The sequence below is a fragment of the Podarcis cretensis genome (genome assembly GCF_951804945.1).
Source record: "Podarcis cretensis genome assembly, chromosome: 10".
In the NCBI taxonomy this organism is placed as follows: Eukaryota; Metazoa; Chordata; class Lepidosauria; order Squamata; family Lacertidae; genus Podarcis; species Podarcis cretensis.
In genome coordinates, this window is record NC_137179.1 from 6,438,876 (window position 1) to 6,460,103 (window position 21,228).

The 21,228-nt window shown below is 46.3% G+C and overlaps 1 protein-coding gene across 1 annotated transcript in view; it reads right to left on the reverse strand.

The window, feature by feature from the left end:
- Window positions 1–21,228, reverse strand: part of LOC307224864 (uncharacterized protein) — a gene marked incomplete at its 5' end in the record, with an annotated part of 180,555 nt that overhangs the window by 49,043 nt on the left and 110,284 nt on the right. Inside the window, 10 exons of the mRNA XM_079992034.1 lie at window positions 585–620; window positions 1,996–2,067; window positions 2,790–2,861; window positions 4,784–4,840; window positions 9,174–9,209; window positions 10,635–10,670; window positions 12,067–12,111; window positions 16,608–16,667; window positions 16,777–16,812; window positions 18,164–18,235. Coding sequence (XP_079848160.1) covers window positions 585–620; window positions 1,996–2,067; window positions 2,790–2,861; window positions 4,784–4,840; window positions 9,174–9,209; window positions 10,635–10,670; window positions 12,067–12,111; window positions 16,608–16,667; window positions 16,777–16,812; window positions 18,164–18,235 — 522 coding nt within the window. The remainder of the gene's footprint in view (window positions 1–584; window positions 621–1,995; window positions 2,068–2,789; window positions 2,862–4,783; window positions 4,841–9,173; window positions 9,210–10,634; window positions 10,671–12,066; window positions 12,112–16,607; window positions 16,668–16,776; window positions 16,813–18,163; window positions 18,236–21,228) is intronic.

Genomic DNA, 21,228 nt, shown 5'->3' on the forward strand with positions numbered 1-21,228 from the left:
AGGTGAGATATAAACATGTAAGGTAAAGGTAAAGGGACCCCTGATCATTAGGTCCAGTCATGACCGACTCTGGGGTTGCGGCGCTCATCTCGCTTTAGTGGCTGAGGGAGCCGGCGTACAGCTTCCGGGTCATGTGGCCAGCATGACTAAGCCACTTCTGGTGAACCAGAGCAGCGCACAAAAACGCTGTTTACCTTCCCACCAGAGCGGTACCTATTTATCTACTTGCACTTTGACGTGCTTTCGAACTGCTAGGTTGGCAGGAGCAGGGACCGAGCAACGGGAGCTCACCCCGTCGTGAGGATTCGAACCGCTGACCTTCTGATCGGCAAGTCCTAGGCTCTGTGGTTTAACCCATAGCACCACCCACGCCCCATAAACATGTAAAATGATGTAAATAATAATAATAATAACTACTACAGCATGTTCAACGAGTGCTGCTTGGTGCGTTTCGCTCTGTCTACAACCTCTTGGTCCCACTGCTGGAGACAGGACACTGGGTTTAGTTGGACCATTCATTCAATCCAGTCAAAGTGAAAAGAAAAAAAAAAAACAACAACCCACAGAGGGGAATTCTGACTTACAGCGAATCCTGGCAATCCAGGTTCTCCCAGCTCACCCTGCCAGGGAAGTAAAGACAATAATCAACACGTGGAAATGGCACTGAGCACATTAGACAGCTGCTCACCTGAAGGATTTTGATGAAAGGTCCTAGACGATTCCTAAACTCTTTTGCTAATTAGACTGCAGGTAGTGTTTTCTAACTCCCAGGGCTAGGAGCAATGGACTGTTGTTTTCATTTTCTCCCCATTTCAAAATCAATTTGCAGGTGTTTTTTTTTTAAAAAGTCTTTATTCATATACATCAGCAAGTTAATGTGAATTTCTTCTAAAATGCACATTTTTGTATGCCGTTTCCCTAACACACTCATTTTTGCAAGCAATTTCCCCTGAATACTATACATTACTTTCACTAATATTTTTACATACTTTCCCCTGATATGCATTTCTGCACACATCATTTGGATGGAATATTGCGCTGCCAAATATGTAGAAGCATGCATTTCAAAAGACAGTTGTGTTTCAGTTCATGTAGTGTGTTGTGTCAGAAAGTGTCAATCAGGTTTGCAGATTGATCAACATTTCTTTCCCATCCCTTCTCACAGGAGCAACCTGGACTGGGCAACTATTTCAACCCCTTGACAGCATAACCCTCCTTTTAAAGGACACATTGGAACAGGATTTTGCTACGGTGCTTCTTGGCCAATCAGGCATGAATCCCCAGGATTATTGGCGCTTGACCCAGCCAATGGGGAAATGAGCTTTGCAGCTGGCCCACCCTCCCCAGGGTCCTCACCCCCCCCCCCATGACTAAAAGCAAACAGGGCAGAAAAGGAGTCAGCTATTTATTAGGTTGGAGGTCTTCTCAGTTAGATGGACTATTATCAGATTGTTGGCGCATTAACTGTTAAGATGGATGGAGGTACTTGGAAAATAAGAGCAGGGGTGGTACAGCAATTTGGGGGGGCAGTTTTAGTTTATATTAATTCGATTTATCGTAATTTGTGTTCCTATGTTCTGCAGGCAATTTGGCACCAAAAGGGATGGGAGGTAGCGGTTCTCAACCTGTGGGTCCTGAGATGATGTTGGACTACAATTCCCATCATCCCTGAGCTCTGGCCTTGCTAGCTAGGGGTGAGGGGTGATGGGAGTTGTAGTTCAACAACATCTGGGGACCCACAGGTTGAGAAAGGCTGGATGAAGAGATGGTTCTTCATCACACACATGATTATTTGGAAGCTAGGTTCTCTCTTGCACCGAAAGAGAACATTTGCCTGTTGCTAGCTTTGACGTCCATTCCCTGTGTTGCTTTGGTCAAGCCATACAAGATATCTGGAGGAAACATATGATGTGAGGCTGTTGCTTAGTTGGCACAGAGGTTAATTCACCCCAACCCCAGGCTACATGTGTGAACACGGGAGCCATTCGGACTGACCTTTTGCCCCACTGGGCCTCTTGTGCCAAACAGACCCATGATTCCTTTCGCCCCGGCTTCTCCTTTCACTCCCTGAAAGGGGAAAAAATACATTGAAGGATCACGCAAAGAAAGATACATTGCAGTACTCTTTCGCCCAGGCTAGTGCCCAAAGTTATTAATTTATAAAATTATTTTCCATCATTTTTGTTATGTACTGAAGTTCTCACCCTGGGCCAGCAGGGGGATACTGTAGATAGTTATGCAAATAAGGGATCGAAAGTGACGTTCAGTGATTGGATAGTTTTAAAAAATTGTTACAGTTACGTTGTACTGGAGCTCTATATAAGCAGGCTGACTGAACCCTTCAGTTCAGTTCTGTTCTGGCCTGTGAATAAACAAGAGCTGTTTGAAGAATCGCTGTGTCGTCTGATATGTTCACCCACAACTTAACAATTTTGATTTGGGTGTCCAAAGTTGCAGGTTCAGCGAGGATGAGGGATGACTTTTAAGCAAACTGCGTGGAAATCAAGTGTTTATCTGGTTTTGGATTGGTTTTTTTGCCCAAGTCAGAAATTGTTCAGCAAAAGGCCACTAGGTTGCTTATTAATGTTCCATGGAAATGTGCAGTCTACGAGCTATTGACACACAGGGCACAATTTGGGGAAGCCCACAAGACATTTTATGTAGTAAAATGGATATTAACCAGAAGGATAGTCAATTGCAATCTTCTACCACAACCACTGAGTTTTAAAGACAGTTTTAAAGAAAGTTTTAACTGTTACAGTTAAGGAACTCAACAAAATCAAAGGAACCTTTTCTCCTGCTGGTCCATCTTCTCCTTTCTCACCCTTGTCACCATCAAATCCTGGAGGGCCTCTTTCACCCTAAATAGCAACACAGACATAACTCTATTTTTTCCAAATAAAAAGCCTTTATATTTATGAATGATATATATATATGAGCTCCGTTAGGATGACCATGGTTATGATGACCATGGTTACGTCTGCATTCCATAACCTCTCCTGCCCTGCTGACTTATCCTTGTTCACATCCTCTGGGGCTGTTCAACCTGGTAGGCTAAACCATGGCTTCACCATATCTTAGGGTCTTAACCAGGGTCAGGACAGTAAATCACAGTTGGAAATAACCATGGTTGAGCACCATATCTATATCAAATGAAGGTAGAGAGTTAACTGTGAGCCACTTGGATCCAGATGTGGTTTTAGTTGGGAGTCGTTGTGGAACATTGTGTGTTGCTTGTGGCTGTAACCAGATAATGGGGATTTGTCAAAATCCATTACTTTTAGGGTTACTATTACTCTTAATCCCAGGGCTGTGGGTTCAAGCCCCACATTGGGCAAAAGATTCCTAAATTGCAGGGGGTTGGACCAGGTCACGGTCCTGCCAGCTAGATTCTATGATCTATGAATTTTACTGATCTTAAAGCAGTCCAAGTTGGTGGCCATCATGGGGGTAATTGCTCTCTTGCTCTTTCCCATTCATGATGCCAAAGATCTGGCATTATTCAGAGGCCTTTGGTCCTGGAGGGTTTTATTCACAATATTGTTCCACCTGTGCAATTTACAGCCTTTGAAGTATTGAGGGAAAATGTAATCAAGATGTTTTATAGATGGTACTTAACACCTACCAAAATAACTAAAATGTATAAGACAAAAACAAATCTGTGCTGGAGGTGTGGTAAAACAGAGGGGACACTTATACACATTTGGTGGACCCGTGAAAAAAATCAAAAGCTTCTGAAACATAGTATATGACGGGCTTAAAATAATGTTTAAGTATAACTTTATGAAAAATACAGAAGCTTTTCTACTGGGGATAACGGACACAGGCATAGCAAGAGAAGATCAGAAAATATTCCTGTATGCCACAGGAGCGGCAAGGATCCTAATTGCTAAAAACTGGAAAAAAGAAACTGTGCCAACAAAAAAAGGAATGGCAAGACAAACAGAGTCTATTGAACTGACTAGATTAACAGAGGCAATTAGAGATCACACTAGACAAGAGTTTCAAAAAGCACGGGGGGAAATGCAGAGAATACTTCACAAAACAGTGTCCTAAAATACACACTTGGACTTGTTTCGACTAATGTCTGCAGGAGACTTTGTGGATATTTAAGTTATAATTAGAAAAATCTTAATAATTATTCATAAAGGAAACAGCTTATAAGAAGTGAATAAGGAGCCCAGATACAGGATAAAGGAAGTCTTATATTTGGTTGTTTGTATTGTTGTATGTTATGCTCATTGTATGTTATGTTCACGTTTAATGAGGGTGGATTTGTATATTGAGGGGGTTATGTTATGTTGTAAATAACATTTCCAATAAAAAAATATTGTTCCACCTGTGCTGAGCGTCTGATACATGGCAAGATTCTAGCTCACCTGGCTAGACAGGAAGTTCAGTGGTGGCACAGAGAGTAGCTTGCGGGATCAGTAGCGTAAGACCAACGAAACAGGGGTGTTATGTACTGAAGTTCTCACCCTGGGCCAGCAGGGGGATACTGTAGATAGTTATGCAAATGAAGGATCGAAAGTGACGTTCAGTGATTGGATAGTTTTAGAAAGTTGCTACAGTAACGTTGTACTGGAGCTCTATATAAGCAGGCTGACTGAGCCCTTCAGTTCAGTTCTGTTCTGGCCTCTGAATAAACAAGAGCTGTTTGAAGAATCGCTGTGTCGTCTGATATGTTCACCCACAACTTAACACGGGGGGCTCCCCATACCAATCTCTGTGAGCGATGGAGAAAGCAAACTCCTGGCAGAAAGCAAGAAAAAGCCCAACTTACGGGATCGCCTTTGTTGCCTTTGTAGCCTTGCGGTCCAAATGTCGTCATGGGGTCTCCCTATGATTCAAGCACAGAAAAGAGAAAGGCCTTTACATGATGAGTTCGCCTTGAGTCAGAGCTGAAACTGAAGCTGGATTAAAAAAGAAAGAAAGCTGGACAGCCAGATGTGAAGGAAATAAGCAGCTATCTTATCTTTAAAAGACATCTGAAGGCAGCCCTGTTTAGGGAAGTTTTTCATATTTAATGCTGTATTGTTTTTAACACTCGATTGGGAGCCGCCCAGAGTGGCTGGGAAAACTCAGCCAGATGGGCGGGGTATAAATAATAAATTATTATTACTATTATAATAAATAGATGTACTGCTATTCCTTGTGGACACATATGTCAGTTTCCACTTCTCTTGTTTCCTCAGCCTTTTCCCAGTTTTTCCTTTTTCCATTCTGTTTTTCAAAAGTCCTCATGAAAACTCACCATCATTTAAATACCTGTGTCTTCTAACACACAGGCACTGGTGTACGGAGGTTAGTTGTGATTCTTGCATTCCACGGGGATTGGGCTCCCAGCTGTACAGTTCCATGATTCTAGGTTTGGCTAATATGCACATTTTTGCAATTTCCCCTAATATCATGCATTTTTTAATGCTATTGCCACTATTTCCCCCCTTCCCCCACACTTCTGCACACATTTCCCCCTAGTACAGTGGTACCCCGCAAGACGAATGCCTCGAAAGACGAAAAACTCGCAAAACGAAAGTGTTTTTCGTTTTTTGAGTTGCTTCGCAAGACGGATTTCCCTATGGCCTTGCTTCGCAAGACGGAAACGTCTTGCAAGTTTGTTTCCTTTGTCTTGCAAGTTTGTTTCCTTTTTCTTAAAACTGTGCATTCACTTCGAGGAGCAACTCATAGCACGCGGTGTGGTAGCCTTTTTTGAGGTTTTTGAAGACTTTGGTGATTTTTGAAGCTTTTCCAAAGTCTGTGCTTCGCAAGACGAAAAAATCGCAAGACGAAAAAACTCGCGGAACGAATTAATTTCGTCTTGCGAGGCACCACTGTATATCAATTTTTGTATACATTGTTTGGGAAACTGCATCACAAAATTCAGAGCAGTGTGAATTCACAGGATCATTGCTTTCCAGTTGTTTTGTTTCAGGAAAGGAAAATGGAGCATCAAAATGGAAGCACAATCAATGTTTTCCTGCCTCCAGGAACCATTCTTGCTTTACGTGGCTCCATAGAAGAGACTGGCAAATGATGTTTAATTGGTCTTGAAGCAGGCAAGGTTAGAATGGAGGAAGTCCAAATGTGGAATAGAAAAGGAAAAGGTTAGTAAATGCTGCCATGGCAAATTGTCAACTTAATCACATCTCCTGTGCTGTTTAATTCACCCACTTCCGCCTAATGTTCTATTCACACTTTCTTCAGAGAGGGCATTACACATTCCTTTATGACTGGGAAACAGCATCTCCTCCAGTTACAGGTAGGTAGCCGTGTTGGTCTGCCATAGTCAAAACAAAATAAAAGAAAAAAAATTCCTTCCAGTAGCACCTTAAAGACCTTGTGTATCTGAAGAAGTGTGCATGCACACGAAAGCTCATACCTAGAACTAACTTAGTTGGTCTTTAAGGTGCTACTGGAAGGATTTTTTTTTCTTTTATTTTGTTTTGAGCATCTCCTCCAGCGAGGGAGAATCAGAAATTCATTTGTTGCACTGGCAGACAAGCTGCTTTGCAAACCCATTTCTTCATAGACAAATGGCAGACTGTCTTGCCAGAGTGGTGCATGCTCTAGTTGGAGGACAGGGGTCAGGCAGGTGTGGAGGACTCCCTGGTCCTGAATGGGGTAAATGTGCCCCTGAAAGACCAGGTGCGCAGCCTGGGAGTCATTCTGGACTCACAGCTGCCCATGGAGGCACAGGTCAATTCTGTGTGCAGGGCAGCTGTCTACCAGCTCCATCTGGTATGCAGGCTGAGACCCTACCTGCCTGCAGACTGTCTGGCCAGAGTGGTGCATGCTTTGGTTATCTCCCGCTTGGACTACGGCAATGCGCTCTATGTGGGGCTACCTTTGAAGGTGACCCGGAAACTACAACTAATCCAGAATGAGGCAGTAAGACTGGTGACTGGGAGCGGCCGCCAAGACCACATAACACCGGTCTTGAAAGACTTCCCAGTACGTTTCTGAGCACAATTTAAAGTGTTGGTGCTGACCTTGAAAGCCCTAAACGGCCTTGGTCCAGTATACCTGAAGGAGCGTCTCCACCCCCATCGTTCTGCCTGGATGCTGAGGTCCAGCGCCAAGGGCCTTCTGGCGGTTCCCTCGCTGCAAGAAGCGAAGTTACAGGGAACCAGGCAGAGGGCCTTCTTGGTAGTGGCACTCGCCCTGTGGAACGCCCTCCCAGCAGATGTCAAAGAGAAAAACAACTACCAGACTTTTAGAAGACATCTGAAGGCAGCCTTGTTTAGGGAAGCTTTTAATGTTTAATAGACTATTGTATTTTAATATTCTGTTGGAAGCTGCCCAGAGTGGCTGGGGAAACCTAGCCAGATGGGCGAGGTATGTATAAATAAATAAATAAATAAATAATAAAAACTCAGGCACAGGCTAACTCGGCCCTCCAGATGTTTTGGAACTACAACTCCCATCATCCCTAGCTAACAGGACCAGTGGTCAGGGATGATGAGAATTGTCTCAAAACATCTGGAGTTTTCCTATGCCTGATTTAGATGTTATTCCTGCATAGCCTATCCGGCGCTGTGGTGCAAAGATCCCTCAGGCCCTCACCCCCACATTTCCCAGAGTTGTTGACCTTTCCCCAAGCCTCTGAGGGGATCGCTCTCCTCCCACGGAGCCTTGGGAGGCAAGCTGCACACCCGCCAGCCATATGGTTGATGGGCCACAGCTGGCGGGCGTTCAGGGAAAGGGGAGGCCGCTGGCAAATTCGTGCAGCTCCCCCACTCCCTGGGGTGCCCCTGAGAGGCCAGCGCCCTGGCGCAACGAACCACTAAGACCAATGGGAAAGATGGCTCTGTTTCCAACTTCACCCCACCTTCCCTTTTCATTTTCTTGCCCACATCATCATGCAGGTGAGGTTACTGTTCAGGTATGATTCCAAGAGAGACGCCCGGTGATGGGAAGATGAGGATCTCCCCCCCCCCCAAAAAAAGAGCAAGTTGTTTGGGTCTATTCAACCTACCCCATTACCCTGCTGTAATGGTAATAGGGGTTGCTCGTGCGTAAGCCAGTGCAAACACCTGGCTGGGTTGCCTCAGTGAACCTTTTCTGTCCGGACAGCCACTCACTCGTGGCTGTCTCAATCGCTGGCAGAATCCGTCAGTGGGCGTTTCTTAAACTTCTTCCAGCAAAGAAGCTCTTTGACGCCTAGTCTCCTCCTACTCTCTCTGCGCGAAAGTCTTACGCGCAAGGAGGGCGTAGGCAGCGGAGGACCCCTACTCTCCCCGCTGGTCCCAGGCAAGGAGTCATGGGACCGCCTCGCCGCTTCCCCCATCTGCCCCCCTGCTCCACTGGTGCTATGCTGATTCTCTTCCCCAGAAGATGGGCTGCCTCTCCCAATCCCGGGACGCTCTCTGGAATCCCTCTGGATTTTGCTCTCTCCCTCCGGCACTGATGGCAGTTCCCTGACACCTGCAGTGTTAATAATAATAATAATAATAATAATAATAATAATAATAATATTTATTTATACCCCGCCCTCCCCGGACAAGGCCGGGCTCAGGGCGGCTAACAAGCAATAATAAAAACAAGTTGAATGAATACAACTTAAAAACAAAATTAAAATACAAAATTAAAATATTGAAATATTAAAACGCAGCCTCATCACAGGAGGAGAAAGAAAAAAGAAAAAAGAAAGAGGGTAAGGGAATCAGTTTGGCTTCAAGCCAAAGGCCAGGTGGAACAACTCTGTCTTACAGGCCCTGCGGAAAGAAATCAGATCCTGCAGGGCCCTGGTCTCATGAGACAGAGCGTTCCACCAGGCCGGGGCCAGTGTTGAAAAGGCCCTGGCTCTAGTTGAAGCTAATCTAACTTCCTTAGGGCCCGGGACCGCTATGGTGTTACTATTTATGGACCTTGAGGCTCTCCATGGGGCATACCGGGAGAGGTGGTCCTGTAGATACGAGGGTCCTAGGCCGTGAAGGGCTTTAAAGGTCAAAACCAGCACCTTAAATCTGACCCTGTACTCCACCGGGAGCCAGTGCAGCTGGAAAAGCACTGGGTGAATATGCTCCCATGGCAGAGACCCCATGAGGAGCCTCGCTGCAGCATTCTGCACCCGCTGGAGTTTCTGGGACAGCTTCAAGGGCAGCCCCGCGTAGAGCGAATTACAGTAGTCAAGCCTGGAGGTGACTGTGTTGACCTCTTTAAACATTGCTTACCCTTTCTCCTTTGGCCCCAGGAAATCCAACATCGCCCTAAGGAGGAGGAGTGTAAATGAAAACAAAGGAATACCTCATTAATACTATCACATTGCCAAATCCCTTGGGAGCACAGTGGCCAGTGACTGGGGAATGTCCACAGGCAAACATGAATGACTTTTCTTTGCTTCAGTGAAGAAGAAGAAGAAGAAGAAGAAGAAGAAGAAGAAGAAGAAGAAGAAGAAGAAGAGTAGGAGTAGTAGTAGTAGTAGTAGTAGTAGTAGTAGTAGTTTGGATTTGATATCCCGCCTTTCACTGCCTTTAAGGAGTCTCAAAGCGGCTAACATTCTCCTTTCTCTTCCTCCCCCACAACAAACACTCTGTGAGGTGAGTGGGGCTGAGAGACTTCAGAGAAGTGTGACTGGCCCAAGGTCACCCAGCAGTTGCATGTGGAGGAGAGGAGACGCGAACCCGGTTCCCCAGATTACGAGTCTACTGCTCTTAACCACTACACCACACTGGCTCTCTCAGTGAGCACTGCTGTCTTCCCAAGAATAGGGACCACATCTTAGCCATGGAAGACACAATCTGAGCTGGGAAGAGACAAGGCAGATAGGACTGGCCACATAGCCAAGGTGATGGGGACTACTTTCTACGGGATAGGTGGCACCACCTGCCTTGTGGGAACTGGAAGCTGTGCAGAGTCCTTGCCAGGATTGCAGGAAGGTATATAAGAAACTGAAAGTCAACACAGACAAGACTGAGACACTCCCATCGAGTGGTTCCCCCTCACTAGATGAGTGGGATGCATTTTGTTCTGGATAGGGTCACACTACCCATCCCCCCAAAATATAAGTTGCATGATTTTGGGGGGGGCGCTCTTGGATCCAACATTGACATTGAAGGCTACATGGCACTTAGCACCTTCTATAAACTTTGACCGGTGACCCAGGTTGACCTTATTTGGACATGGGTAGCTCTGCTCTAGTTCTCTATACTATGATAATCTCTAGGCTGGATTAATGCAATGCATTGTACTTGGGGCGGCTGCAGAAGATTGGGGGGTGCAGTTGGTGCGTAATGTGAAAGACAGGAAGCTTTGAACATGTAAATCCAGTTCTGACCCGATTCCCTTGGCTGCATAGTAGTTTCTGCGATCAATTGAAACCGCAGTTCCTGACCTTTAAAGCCCTGTATACAGCTTGGGACCCCAGTGCTTAAAGGTCTAGCTCTTGCCTTTTGAACCTGTGTGGACACTATGATAATCATATGAGGCCCTTCACCCGTGTCTCACCTCTGAAAAGTGGAGCACAGATAGTGGGGAATCAGCTAGTGGGTATCTCTCTGTAGTAGACCCCAACACTGAAAACCTCTTTCCCCAGAGAAGCAGGGCCCCCAAATGCATGCTTGGGTTAAACAATGGTACCAGGTCTGGAAATATTGAGGATGCTCAACATATATATTCAACATTTGGCTACTTACCTTCTCCCCTTTCGGCCCCGAAAGGCCATTCTGTCCCTGTAAATATGCAGAGAAGAGTTCATTACAAAAGCAAGAATTCCAAAGAGTGAGCTCTCTCAAAATAATAATAATAATAATAATAATAATAATAATAATAATAATAATAATAATTTATTATTATTTATACCCCGCCCATCTGGCTGGGCCTCCCCAGCCACTCTGGGTGGCTTCCATAAAAACCAAAAATACAGTAAAATATCACACGTTAAAAACTTCCCTGAGCAGGGCTGCCTTAAGATGTCTTCTGAATGTCAGGTAGTTGTTTATCGCTTTGACATCTGCTGGAAGGGCGTTCCACAGGGCAGGCGCCAATACCGAGAAGGCCCTCTGCCTGGTTCCCTGTAGCTTTGCTTCTTGCAATGAGGGAACCGCCAGAAGGCCCTCGGCACTGGACCTCAGCGTCCGGGCAGAAAGATGGGGGTGGAGACGCTCCTTCAGATATACTGGACCGAGGCCGTTTAGGGCTTTAAAGGTCAGCACCAACACTTTGAATTGTGCTCAGAAACGTACTGGGAGCCAATGTAGGTCTTTCAAGACCGGTGTTATATGGTCTCGGCGGCCGCTCTCAGTCACCAGTCTAGCTGCCGCATTCTGGATTAGTTGTAGTTTTCGGGTCACCTTCAAAGGTAGCCCCACGTAGAGCGCATTGCAGTAATCCAAGTGAGAGATAGCTAGAGCATGCAGCACTCTGGCGAGACAGTCTGCAGGCAGATAGGGTCTCAGCCTACGTACCAGATGGAGCTGGTAAACAGCTGCCCTGGACACAGATTTGACCTGTGCCTCCATGGACAGCTGTGAGTCCAGAATGACTCCCAGGCTGCGCACCTGGTCCTTCAGGGGTACAGTTACCCCATTCAGGACCAGGGAATCCTCCACACCTGCCCTCCTCCTGTCCCCCAAAAACAGTACTTCTGTCTTGTCAGGATTCAACCTCAAAAGTGTCTGAGATATAAGTAGATCAAGGCTGCAAGCGGAATCCGTTTTTGCTACATCAGCATAGGAATGTGAGGAATACCCAAGTGGAATTCCACCAAGGTGTCCATTATCATAGTGATGGGACTTTAGTTTGAGGTACTTATTATCTAGACCTTCAGCACATAGGACAGCTCCATAGGGGGAACAGACGTTGCTCCAACAAGGGCGAAAGCTTAGCAGAACATGAAGACTTGTGCTATAGCAACTATGGCAAAGTGGGCAAAGGAGACCAGGCAGAATCAGGACTTAAGTTCTGCAGAGATTCCAATGAATCTCCCACCACCCTGAAATTCTGGGACGTAAATTTAACTCAACCATATTTTCAGCAACAGAGAAACTTTAAGGGTTCTCAAATGTGTGTCGGGTCCAGACCAAGAACCAGGTCTTGAATTTTCTGCCACGCTTAGCTTGCACTTACCATCATGCCAACGGGACCACGAACTCCCACAATTCCTTCTTCGCCCTGTTAAAAAGAAGTTACACCGGTATTCTTCCAAAGGTGCCTTTTCCAGCCTTCACTCCTCTCTTTCTCTTTATCTCTGATGCTCCTCTTTCATCTCCCATCGCTCCCTCCTCCTTCTCTCCCCCCAACCCGCCATCACCTGAACCCTCCTTGTTCCACTGCTTCATCTGTTATGGCCGTCCCCTGGCTCTCTCCCTCTGAGCTGCCCCCACCTGAAATTAGACTAAGGCCCACAGGTTGTACATCCTTCCTACAGGGCAACGCCACGCCTGTCCTTACTCTCTGCAATGAGCTTCCTTCCAGGCTAGAACTGAAACCACACAATACAAACCTCCTCCGACCAGGGCAGACCACACAAGGTATACAAAATCCACATTCCAGTCCTGCAATTTCCACACACCTGTAACTTTTCCCCTTAGGTGCATTGATCCAACCATAAAATCTGCCTAGAATTCATCTGGGCGCACCTGTCTTTTCCCCATTAGCCTTTACTGTGCCATTTACAAGCTAAGTGTCAAGCGAGGGCCAGATGTTTGCTTGTACGTTTCAAATACTTGCAACTGGCTTTGTGTCGACTGCTTAGCAGCTAAGCCTCTGAGCAAAGACATGGGTGGGGGGAACTTAGTTCTTCATGCATATTTCAATGAAGTTCAGGGCTAAATTATGAAGAACGTTTGAGGGAGCTGGGTTATGTTTAGCCTGGACAAGAGAACACTGAGACTTGCTATGATAGCCATCTTCAAACATAACATCTGAAGGGTTGTCACTGTTAGAATTCCTGATCTATGATTGCAGTCATGAGATTGTTGTCTTTCACATGACAGTATGTGTTTTGACTCCACTGCTATGTACTGAAGTTCTCACCCTGGACCAGCAGGGGGATACTGTAGATAGTTATGCAAATAAGGGATCGAAAGTGACGTTCAGTGATTGGATAGTTTTAGAAAGTTGTTACAGTTGCGTTGTACTGGAGCTCTATATAAGCAGGCTGACTGAACCCTTCAGTTCAGTTCTGTCCTGGCCTGTGAATAAACAAGAGCTGTTTGAAGAATCGCTGTGTCGTCTGATATGTTCACCCACAACTTAACATCCACAGAGTGGGAAGTGACGAAGACAGGATGTTTGTGTTACTGTGTTCCATGAAATGGGACTATTGTCCTTTGTTCTTTCTCTCTTTGCTGTCCGATGCTAGAGAGAGAGGGAGCCATGTTGCAGTGCTCCGTGTGTGTGTGTATATGTAAATAAAGTTGATTAGCCAAAATGCTGAGTTGCTGAGGTCTGTCACGCAAGGTGCACAAACTCTGTGGATCCCTAAGTGTGCCGGTGTCGCTTGGCATCGGTTGCTATGATGTTCGGGCTGAAGAAAGCTTTTGCAGCTCCCGAACGATCGACCCGGAGGGAGAGAACATGCGAGTCAGGCATGTGTCTCTGCCAGGGTCCTACTCGAGTGTAGGCTGAACTCCTGACAGTCACATGGAAGATGGAGCAAGCCTGTTTTCTGCTGCTCCAGGGGGAGGACGCGAACCAATGGGTTCAAAATTATGAGCAAGGAGATTCCGACTAAACATCAGGACGAACCGTCTGTGGGCAGAACCACAGCATACATTTAAATCACACCTGACGCCCATTTAAAGCAAATGAGTTCTCCCAAAGAATCCTGGGATTAAGGGTGTTTGGAATGGTAGCTCTATGAGTAAGAAACTACAATTCCCATCCTGCGGTTTAAACTGGGTGTGCTTTAAATATATTCTATAGTAAGTGGCCTCGATCTGGTGGCACGCTCTGTCCCAAGAGACTAGGGCCCTGCGGGACTTGACATCTTTCCGCAGGGCCTGCAAGACAGAGCTGTTCCACCAGGCCTTTGGACAAGGCACAGTCTGACCCCCTCTCTCCTTCGGTAATCCTCACAGAACTCTAGCCCAATGGTTGCCATTAATTTGATTCTGAACTGATTTTAGAATGTATTTCTTTTCTTTTTTTTAAGAATAATTTTTATTAACCGACCAATCACATCAAATCAAACCAAATTACATAAAATCCAAATTACACAGCCGAATTTTAAATTTTTGTTGGGGGTACCCATATTTCAAGTTCTGAAGGGATCCAATCAACTTCTTGCTTCTTACTGTTGTTTTAATGTCCACAAATCTAACCTATGATGTTCACAGTACTATCCAGTCCTTTCTTATTATTTTTCCACATCTCTTCTTGTTATTTTCATATATGTTTCCTTTCTCTTTGTGACCTCTGATAGTCTCCGCAAGCTGGTTAGAACAGTTTGTAATCCTGCGTGGATATTATTTTTTTTATCCAGTAGCCATATCCAGACGTTTTCCATATAACATCAGTTCCATACATCAAAACAGTCTTAGCGTCATTAATCTTTCTCAAAACCTCTGAGGAGATTCACTAGGAATGCAGTCTGAAAACCAAGTCCATTCTTCCTCCCGACTATGAAACCTTTGGCAAGATGGCGACTCCGAATTAATTGCTGCGCCATTCCCAAAAGCTCTTATTGCTTCTCGGTCTCCATAAAGCATACTTTTGGTTAAAGTTTATCTCCACAGAGACCTTAATCATCCTGCTTGGGTCAGTTCAACCGACGGTTCTAATGAGGAGGGGTTCTTGTAAATCACATAGAAGGAAAGTAAAAAAGGTTTTTCCCCCCCATTCAGCCCCATTGTCAACATACCCCGCCTTTGGTGTATCTTCATCGTAAAATATTCCTGTTTCTCCAGCCCGTCGTCTTCTTTCGCAGAGGTCACTTAAATTAGCAGACTTCACTCCCCTTCTTGAAATATGTGCATTTGCTTCTTTTGTAATTAATTATTCCAAATTGCTGCAACTAGTGCGCGATCAGAGATAGCATCCAGGAGAGCCGAGGCCCACACGGGGGCATTCTGCCTGGGGCCCTCACCCCCTTCTTTCAAATTAGGGGGTGATTTATGGGCACAGCAGGCAAGGCCAGTGTTCCCCATTTCCTTGGGGCAACAAGGGAGGCTGCCTACTCCCATAACAGCCTCTTAATTACCCCGTGTGGGTCAGAGAGATGGTATTGTCAGCCATCTTCCAATGCGCCCCCTAGTGGCCCCCCGATTTTAGACTTTAGAACGCTCTGTCCCAGGAGACTAGGGCTCTGCGGGACTTGACATCTTTCTGCAGGGCCTGCAAGACAGAGCTGTTCCACGAGGCCTTTGGCCAAGGCACAGTCTGACCCCCTCCTTTGGTAATCCTCACAGAACTCTAGCCCAATGATTGCCATTAATTTGATTCTGAACTGAGTTTAGAATGTATTTCAATTAATTGACTGTGTGATTTTATGTAAACTGTGCTATTTTGACTGTTGTTAGCTGCTCTGAGCCCGGCTTTAGCTGGGGAGGGCGGGATATAAATAAAATTTTATTATTATTATTATAAGCGCTGTTTGACAGCGGAACGCACTCCCTCATAAGGTGGTGAACACTTCTCCATTGGAGGTTTTTAAACTGAGTTTCGATTGCCATTTGTCAGGGATTATTTTGCTGTGATTCTCGCATTGCTGAGTGGGGTGTGTATGTGTCATTCTATTGCAGTTTAATTAGCTTTTGTCTATTACCTTGCATCTTTTTAACTATGTGTTTTACACGTGTTTGTTTTAATTTTTCTGAGCTGCCTTGAGTCCTGATTCTGGGGAAAATAATGATGATGATGATGATGATGATGATGATAACTATAATCAAAACGAGGACGCGGGTGGCGTTGTGGTCTAAAACCACTGAGCCTCTTGGGCTTGCTGATTGGAAGGTTGGTGGTTCGAATCCCCGCGAAAGGGGGGGGGGCTCCCATTGCTCGGTCCCTGCTCCTGCCCACCTAGCAGTTCGAAAGCACATCAAAAAGTGTGAGCTCTGGCGGGAAGGGGACGCGGTGTGGTGCTGTGGGTTAAACCACAGAGCCTAGGACTTGCCGATCAGAAGGTCGGCGGTTCAAATCCCCATGACAGGTTGAGCTCCCATTGCTCGGTCCCTGCTCCTGCCAACCTAGCAGTTCGAAAGCACGTCAAAGTGCAAGTAGATAAATAGGTACCGCTCCGGCGGGAAGGTAAACGGCGTTTCCGTGCACTGCTCTGGTTTGCCAGAAGCGGCTTAGTCATGCTGGCCACATGACCTGGAAGTTGTACGCTGGCTCCCTCGGCCAGTAAAGCGAGATGAGTGCCGCAACCCCAGAGTCGGTCACGACTGGACCTAATGGTCAGGGGTCCCTTTACCTTTACCGGTGGGAAGGTAAACGGTGTTTCCGTGCGCTGTTCTGGTTTTGCCAGAAGCGGCTTAGTCATGCTGGCCATGTGACCTGGGAAAACTGTCTGCGGACAAATGCCGGCTCCCTCGGCCTGTAAAGCAAGATGAGCGCCACAACCCCAGAGTTGTCTGTGACTGGGGGTATTTACCTTTACCTTTATAATCAAAGCAGAAGCGTCTGTGAAAAGAACCACTAGTGATGGAACCACTAGGCTATCCTACCTGAGGCCCAGGGAGCCCCCGTGGTCCCCTTGGACCCAGTCTGCCTTGGCCGGCCTCACCCTGGAAAACAAACAGAAACCAGGGGGTTGCAATAAAAACAAGAACGAAAACAAACCAATAGCCCCCCCTGCCCCCAGCTGTATGGATATCCTGGACTGAGGGATCTCACCTTGCTGCCCTTGATCCCAGGGACACCAGGCATCCCCTGAGAAACAAAAAAGAGTTGGGGGAAATAGATGAAAAAACCTTTTTCCTTATCAAGACAAGGAACTCTGTTGTTCGTATTTGTAATGCAATGGGGTTTAACTAGACATCCAAATACACAGAGTTTGTTTGTTCCCTACATTTATTTGACAACTTTTCCTTAAGGCAGCATACATAGTTCTTCCCTTTTTATCCTAATAATAATAATAATAATAATAATAATAATAATTTATTATTTATACCACGCCCATCTGGCTGGGTTCCCCCAGCCACTCTGGGTGGCTTCTAACTGAATATTGAAATTGGTTTTGGAAAACTGTTACAATGATATACACTGAAATTCAGCCAGGGGGATTTGAGGAAGTCACTTAACAATGTTACTAAGATTGGATTAAGTACAATTAATTGTTTGTTTAAAATTGTTTGTTTAAAATTTTTGGAAAAAAATATTAAAATATAATAGTCTATTAAACATTAAAATCTTCCCTAAAGAGGTCTGCCTTCAGATGTCTTCTAAAAGTCTGGTAGTTGTTTTCCTCTTTGACATCTGGTGGAAGGGCGTTCCACAGGGCAGGTGCCACCACCGGGTAGGCCCTCTGCCTGGTTCCCTGTAACTTGGCTTCTCGCAGTGAGGGAACCACCAGAAGGCCCTCAGAGCTGGACCTCAGTGTCCGGGCAGAACGATGGGGGTGGAGACGCTCCTTCAGGTATACTGGAAAACAACCCATGAACGCTCTGCCAGTGATCAGGTTCAGAGTCTTGGGCTGATTTCCCCCCAGTTGCACCACGAAGGACTAAGAGTTCCTCTGAGAGACCATCTGGACACAAAGGCCTTCTACTACGTCAAGACAATTGGCCCATCGGTATCAGGAGGAGGAACATGTTGAAGATGTTGCTGGACTCCAACTCCCATCAGCCATGGTCACTATGGCCAGCAGCCAGAGATGATGGGAGTTGTAGTCCATATCTGGAGGGCCGAAGTGTCCCTATCGCTGATCTTCATCTGGTGGCAGCAGATCTCCAGGGTTCAGAGGGGACATTCCCAGCCCTACCGAGAGACGCCAGGGATTGATCCTGTCACCTTTTGCAGGAAAGCAAGTGCCCCGTCTCTGAGCTATGGACCTTGACTCTTCCACCAGACTTCAGGGTGGGGTGCAGGTGGTTCCCCCCTCCCAGGACACCAAGCTTGGGGGGGGGGGGACGACAAAATTGAGAGGATCCATAATTGAGAAGATCCATTAGGAGGCTCCAAATTTCGGCCTTGCTCAGGGCAACATATTATCAAAGATGACCGAAGGCCACCCCTGTTTCCACTCTCATTTCCTAGGTAAAGGTGAGACTTTTTTGAGCACCTCTTGTCCTGGGTGTCCGGGGGGTCCTATTGGTCCAGCAAACCCATTCCTTCCTCTCTTGCCGTGTTCCCCCTAAAGAGAAAGACGTTTTTAGAGAAAATGAGACAATTGCAGAACAAAAAGAAGAATGGCCAAACGGCTACCAAGATGTGGGGACCGACACTAGAATGGGCAGGGTGCCTCTCCTAAAACCAGGGGGTGTTATTTATCAGAGAAGGCGGGGTCATACACCCTCCAATGCAGGGACTACCCACATGGCACCCATGGGTGCAATGGCACCCTTGAGGTCTTCCCCTGGCCCCACAAAGCTTCTGTCCCCTTAGTCACAGCAGGGAGGGTGTTTACCTTTTTTCTCACTCGAAAAACTCATAGAGATTGTTTTAAGAATTCTAAGGTCTCAAATATTGTAGCAGGAAACCCCCCCCCATCATTCAGTTTGTACAAACTTCACACACACTCACACTCACACACTACATACGCTACGCTTCTGTTATAAATTCATAGAAAATCAACCATACATCGGATTTGCACTGTTCCACTTTTATTTTACTCCATGAAGGAAGGACTACAAAATGGGGAAGGTTTGATACAGGCCAGCCATAATCCCTTGAACATCCCAGCACATCCACAGGAGCCCTGCCCAGTTGCTATGCCAACCCTGATGGTCCTAGACAGAAGACAATCAAGATCACAAGGAACTTGCATATGGGAGTGGATTCAGCATGGACTGAAACAAAGCACAATGATCAGATCTTCCCACTGGGGGCAGGAAACTGCCAACTCCCCTTTGTCTCCTGGAAGTGACTCATGGGGAGGGGAAAGAAGGGAACCAGCCAGGTGACAGGACACTCAGGTTACCACCACAACTCCTCCCTCAACCCCTCCTTTCTGTAATGTATGCATGATGTTTCTGGGGGTGGGCTTGACCTAGAGGAGGGGAATTTCAAAAGTTTTTATAAGGTCTTGCACTCCATTTTTCTGTGTCTTTCCTCTCACCTGCAAGTGAGGGGAGCACCCTGTTGCAACAGTCAATAAAGGCCAAGCCTACAGGCTGCTGATTTGCTCCAATTTACTCTGGTTGGTGTCTTTACTTTTTGTCCAAGGGAGCCCTCGGATTTTTCCAGTAACAGTATAAATTAAATGTTAATTTTTTTCTTTTTCTTTTTTTACCAACACCCAAAACACAGTGAAAACAAACAGTGAAAACCTCCAGGCAGCTGATACATTGGGTATACCTAATCAATAATAACATATTCAAATCAACCATATGTACAGTTCTATATGCCTTAACACTCCTCCTTCCACAAGGGTTATTTAACTTTTTAATTGCCCCAAATTGTTCAAACCTGCCCAAATAATTCAATATTTTCTCAAACCAATCCTCCTCCTTCTCACTGACCTTAAACCCTTTCATTTTATGTATCTTCACAGTTAGATATTCTAAGATTATAATATTTTTCAATTTTCCACTCCATTGGTTCACCCCTAGCTCTTCTGCATTTTTCCAATTACTCGCTATAACCTGTCTGGCTTCAATTACCATCAATTTTACCCATTTACATTCCTCTTTTGTTTCTAACTCGGTGCTACTCAGGCTAATAAGAACCATTAATTTAGATATTTCCACCTTCCTACCCACAATTCCCAATAATAATAATAATAATAATAATAATAATAATAATAATAATTTATTATTTGTACCCCGCCCATCTGGCTGGGTTTCCCCAGCCACTCTGGGCAGCTTCCAACAAAGATGAAAGATACACTAAAATGTCACATGTTAAAAACTTCCCTGCACAGGGCTGCCTTCAGATGTCTTCTGAATGTCAGGTAGATGTTTATCGCTTTGACATCTGATGGGAGGGCGTTCCACAGGGCGGGCGCCACTACCGAGAAGGCCCTCTGCCTGGTTCCCTGTAACTTGGCCTCTCGCAGTGAGGGAACCGCCAGAAGGCCCTCAGAGCTGGACCTCAGTGTCCGGGCAGAACGATGGGGGAGGAGACGCTCCTTCAGATATACTGGACCGAGGCCGTTTAGGGCTTTAAAGGTCAGCACCAACACTTTGAATTGTGCTCAGAAACGTACTGGGAGCCAATGTAGGTCTTTCAAGACCGGTGTTATATGGTCTCGGCGGCCGCTCCCAGTCACCAGTCTAGCTGCCGCATTCTGGATTAGTTGTAGTTTCCGAGTCACCTTCAAAGGTAGCCCCACGTAGAGCGCATTGCAGTAATCCAAGTGAGAGATAGCTAGAGCATGCAGCACTCTGGCGAGACAGTCTGCAGGCAGATAGGGTCTCAGCCTACGTACCAGATGGAGCTGGTAAACAGCTGCCCTGGACACAGATTTGACCTGTGCCTCCATGGACAGCTGTGAGTCCAGAATGACTCCCAGGCTGCGCACCTGGTCCTTCAGGGGCACAGTTACCCCATTAAGGACCAGGGAATCCTCCACACCTGCCTGCCTCCTGTCCCCCCAAAACAGTACTTCTGTCTTGTCAGGATTCAACCTCAATCTGTTAGCCACCATCCATCCCCCAACCGCCTCCAGACACTCACACAGGACCTTCACTGGTTCTGATTTAAAAGAGAGGTAGAGCTGGGTATCATCCGCATACTGATGAACACCCAGCCCAAACCTCCTGATGATCTCTCCCAGTGGCTGCATGTAAATGTTGAAAAGCATGGGGGAGAGGACAGAACCCTGAGGCACCCCACAAGTGAGAGCCCAGGGGTCTGAACATTCATCCCCCCCACCACTTTCTGAACACGGCCCAGGAGGAAGGAGCGGAACCACTGTATGACAGTGCCCCCAGCTCCCAGCCCCTCAAGACGGTCCAGAAGGATGTTATGGTCGATGGTATCAAACGCCGCTGAGAGATCCAGCAGAACTAGGAAACAGCTCTCACCTTTGTCCCTAGCCCACCGGAGATCATCAACCAGCGCGACCAAGGCAGTTTCAGTCCCATGATGAGGCCTGGAAGGGATCCAAATGGTCCGCTTCTTCCAGGCGTGCCTGGAGTTGTTCAGCAACCGCTCGCTCAATCACCTTGCCCAAGAATGGAAGAT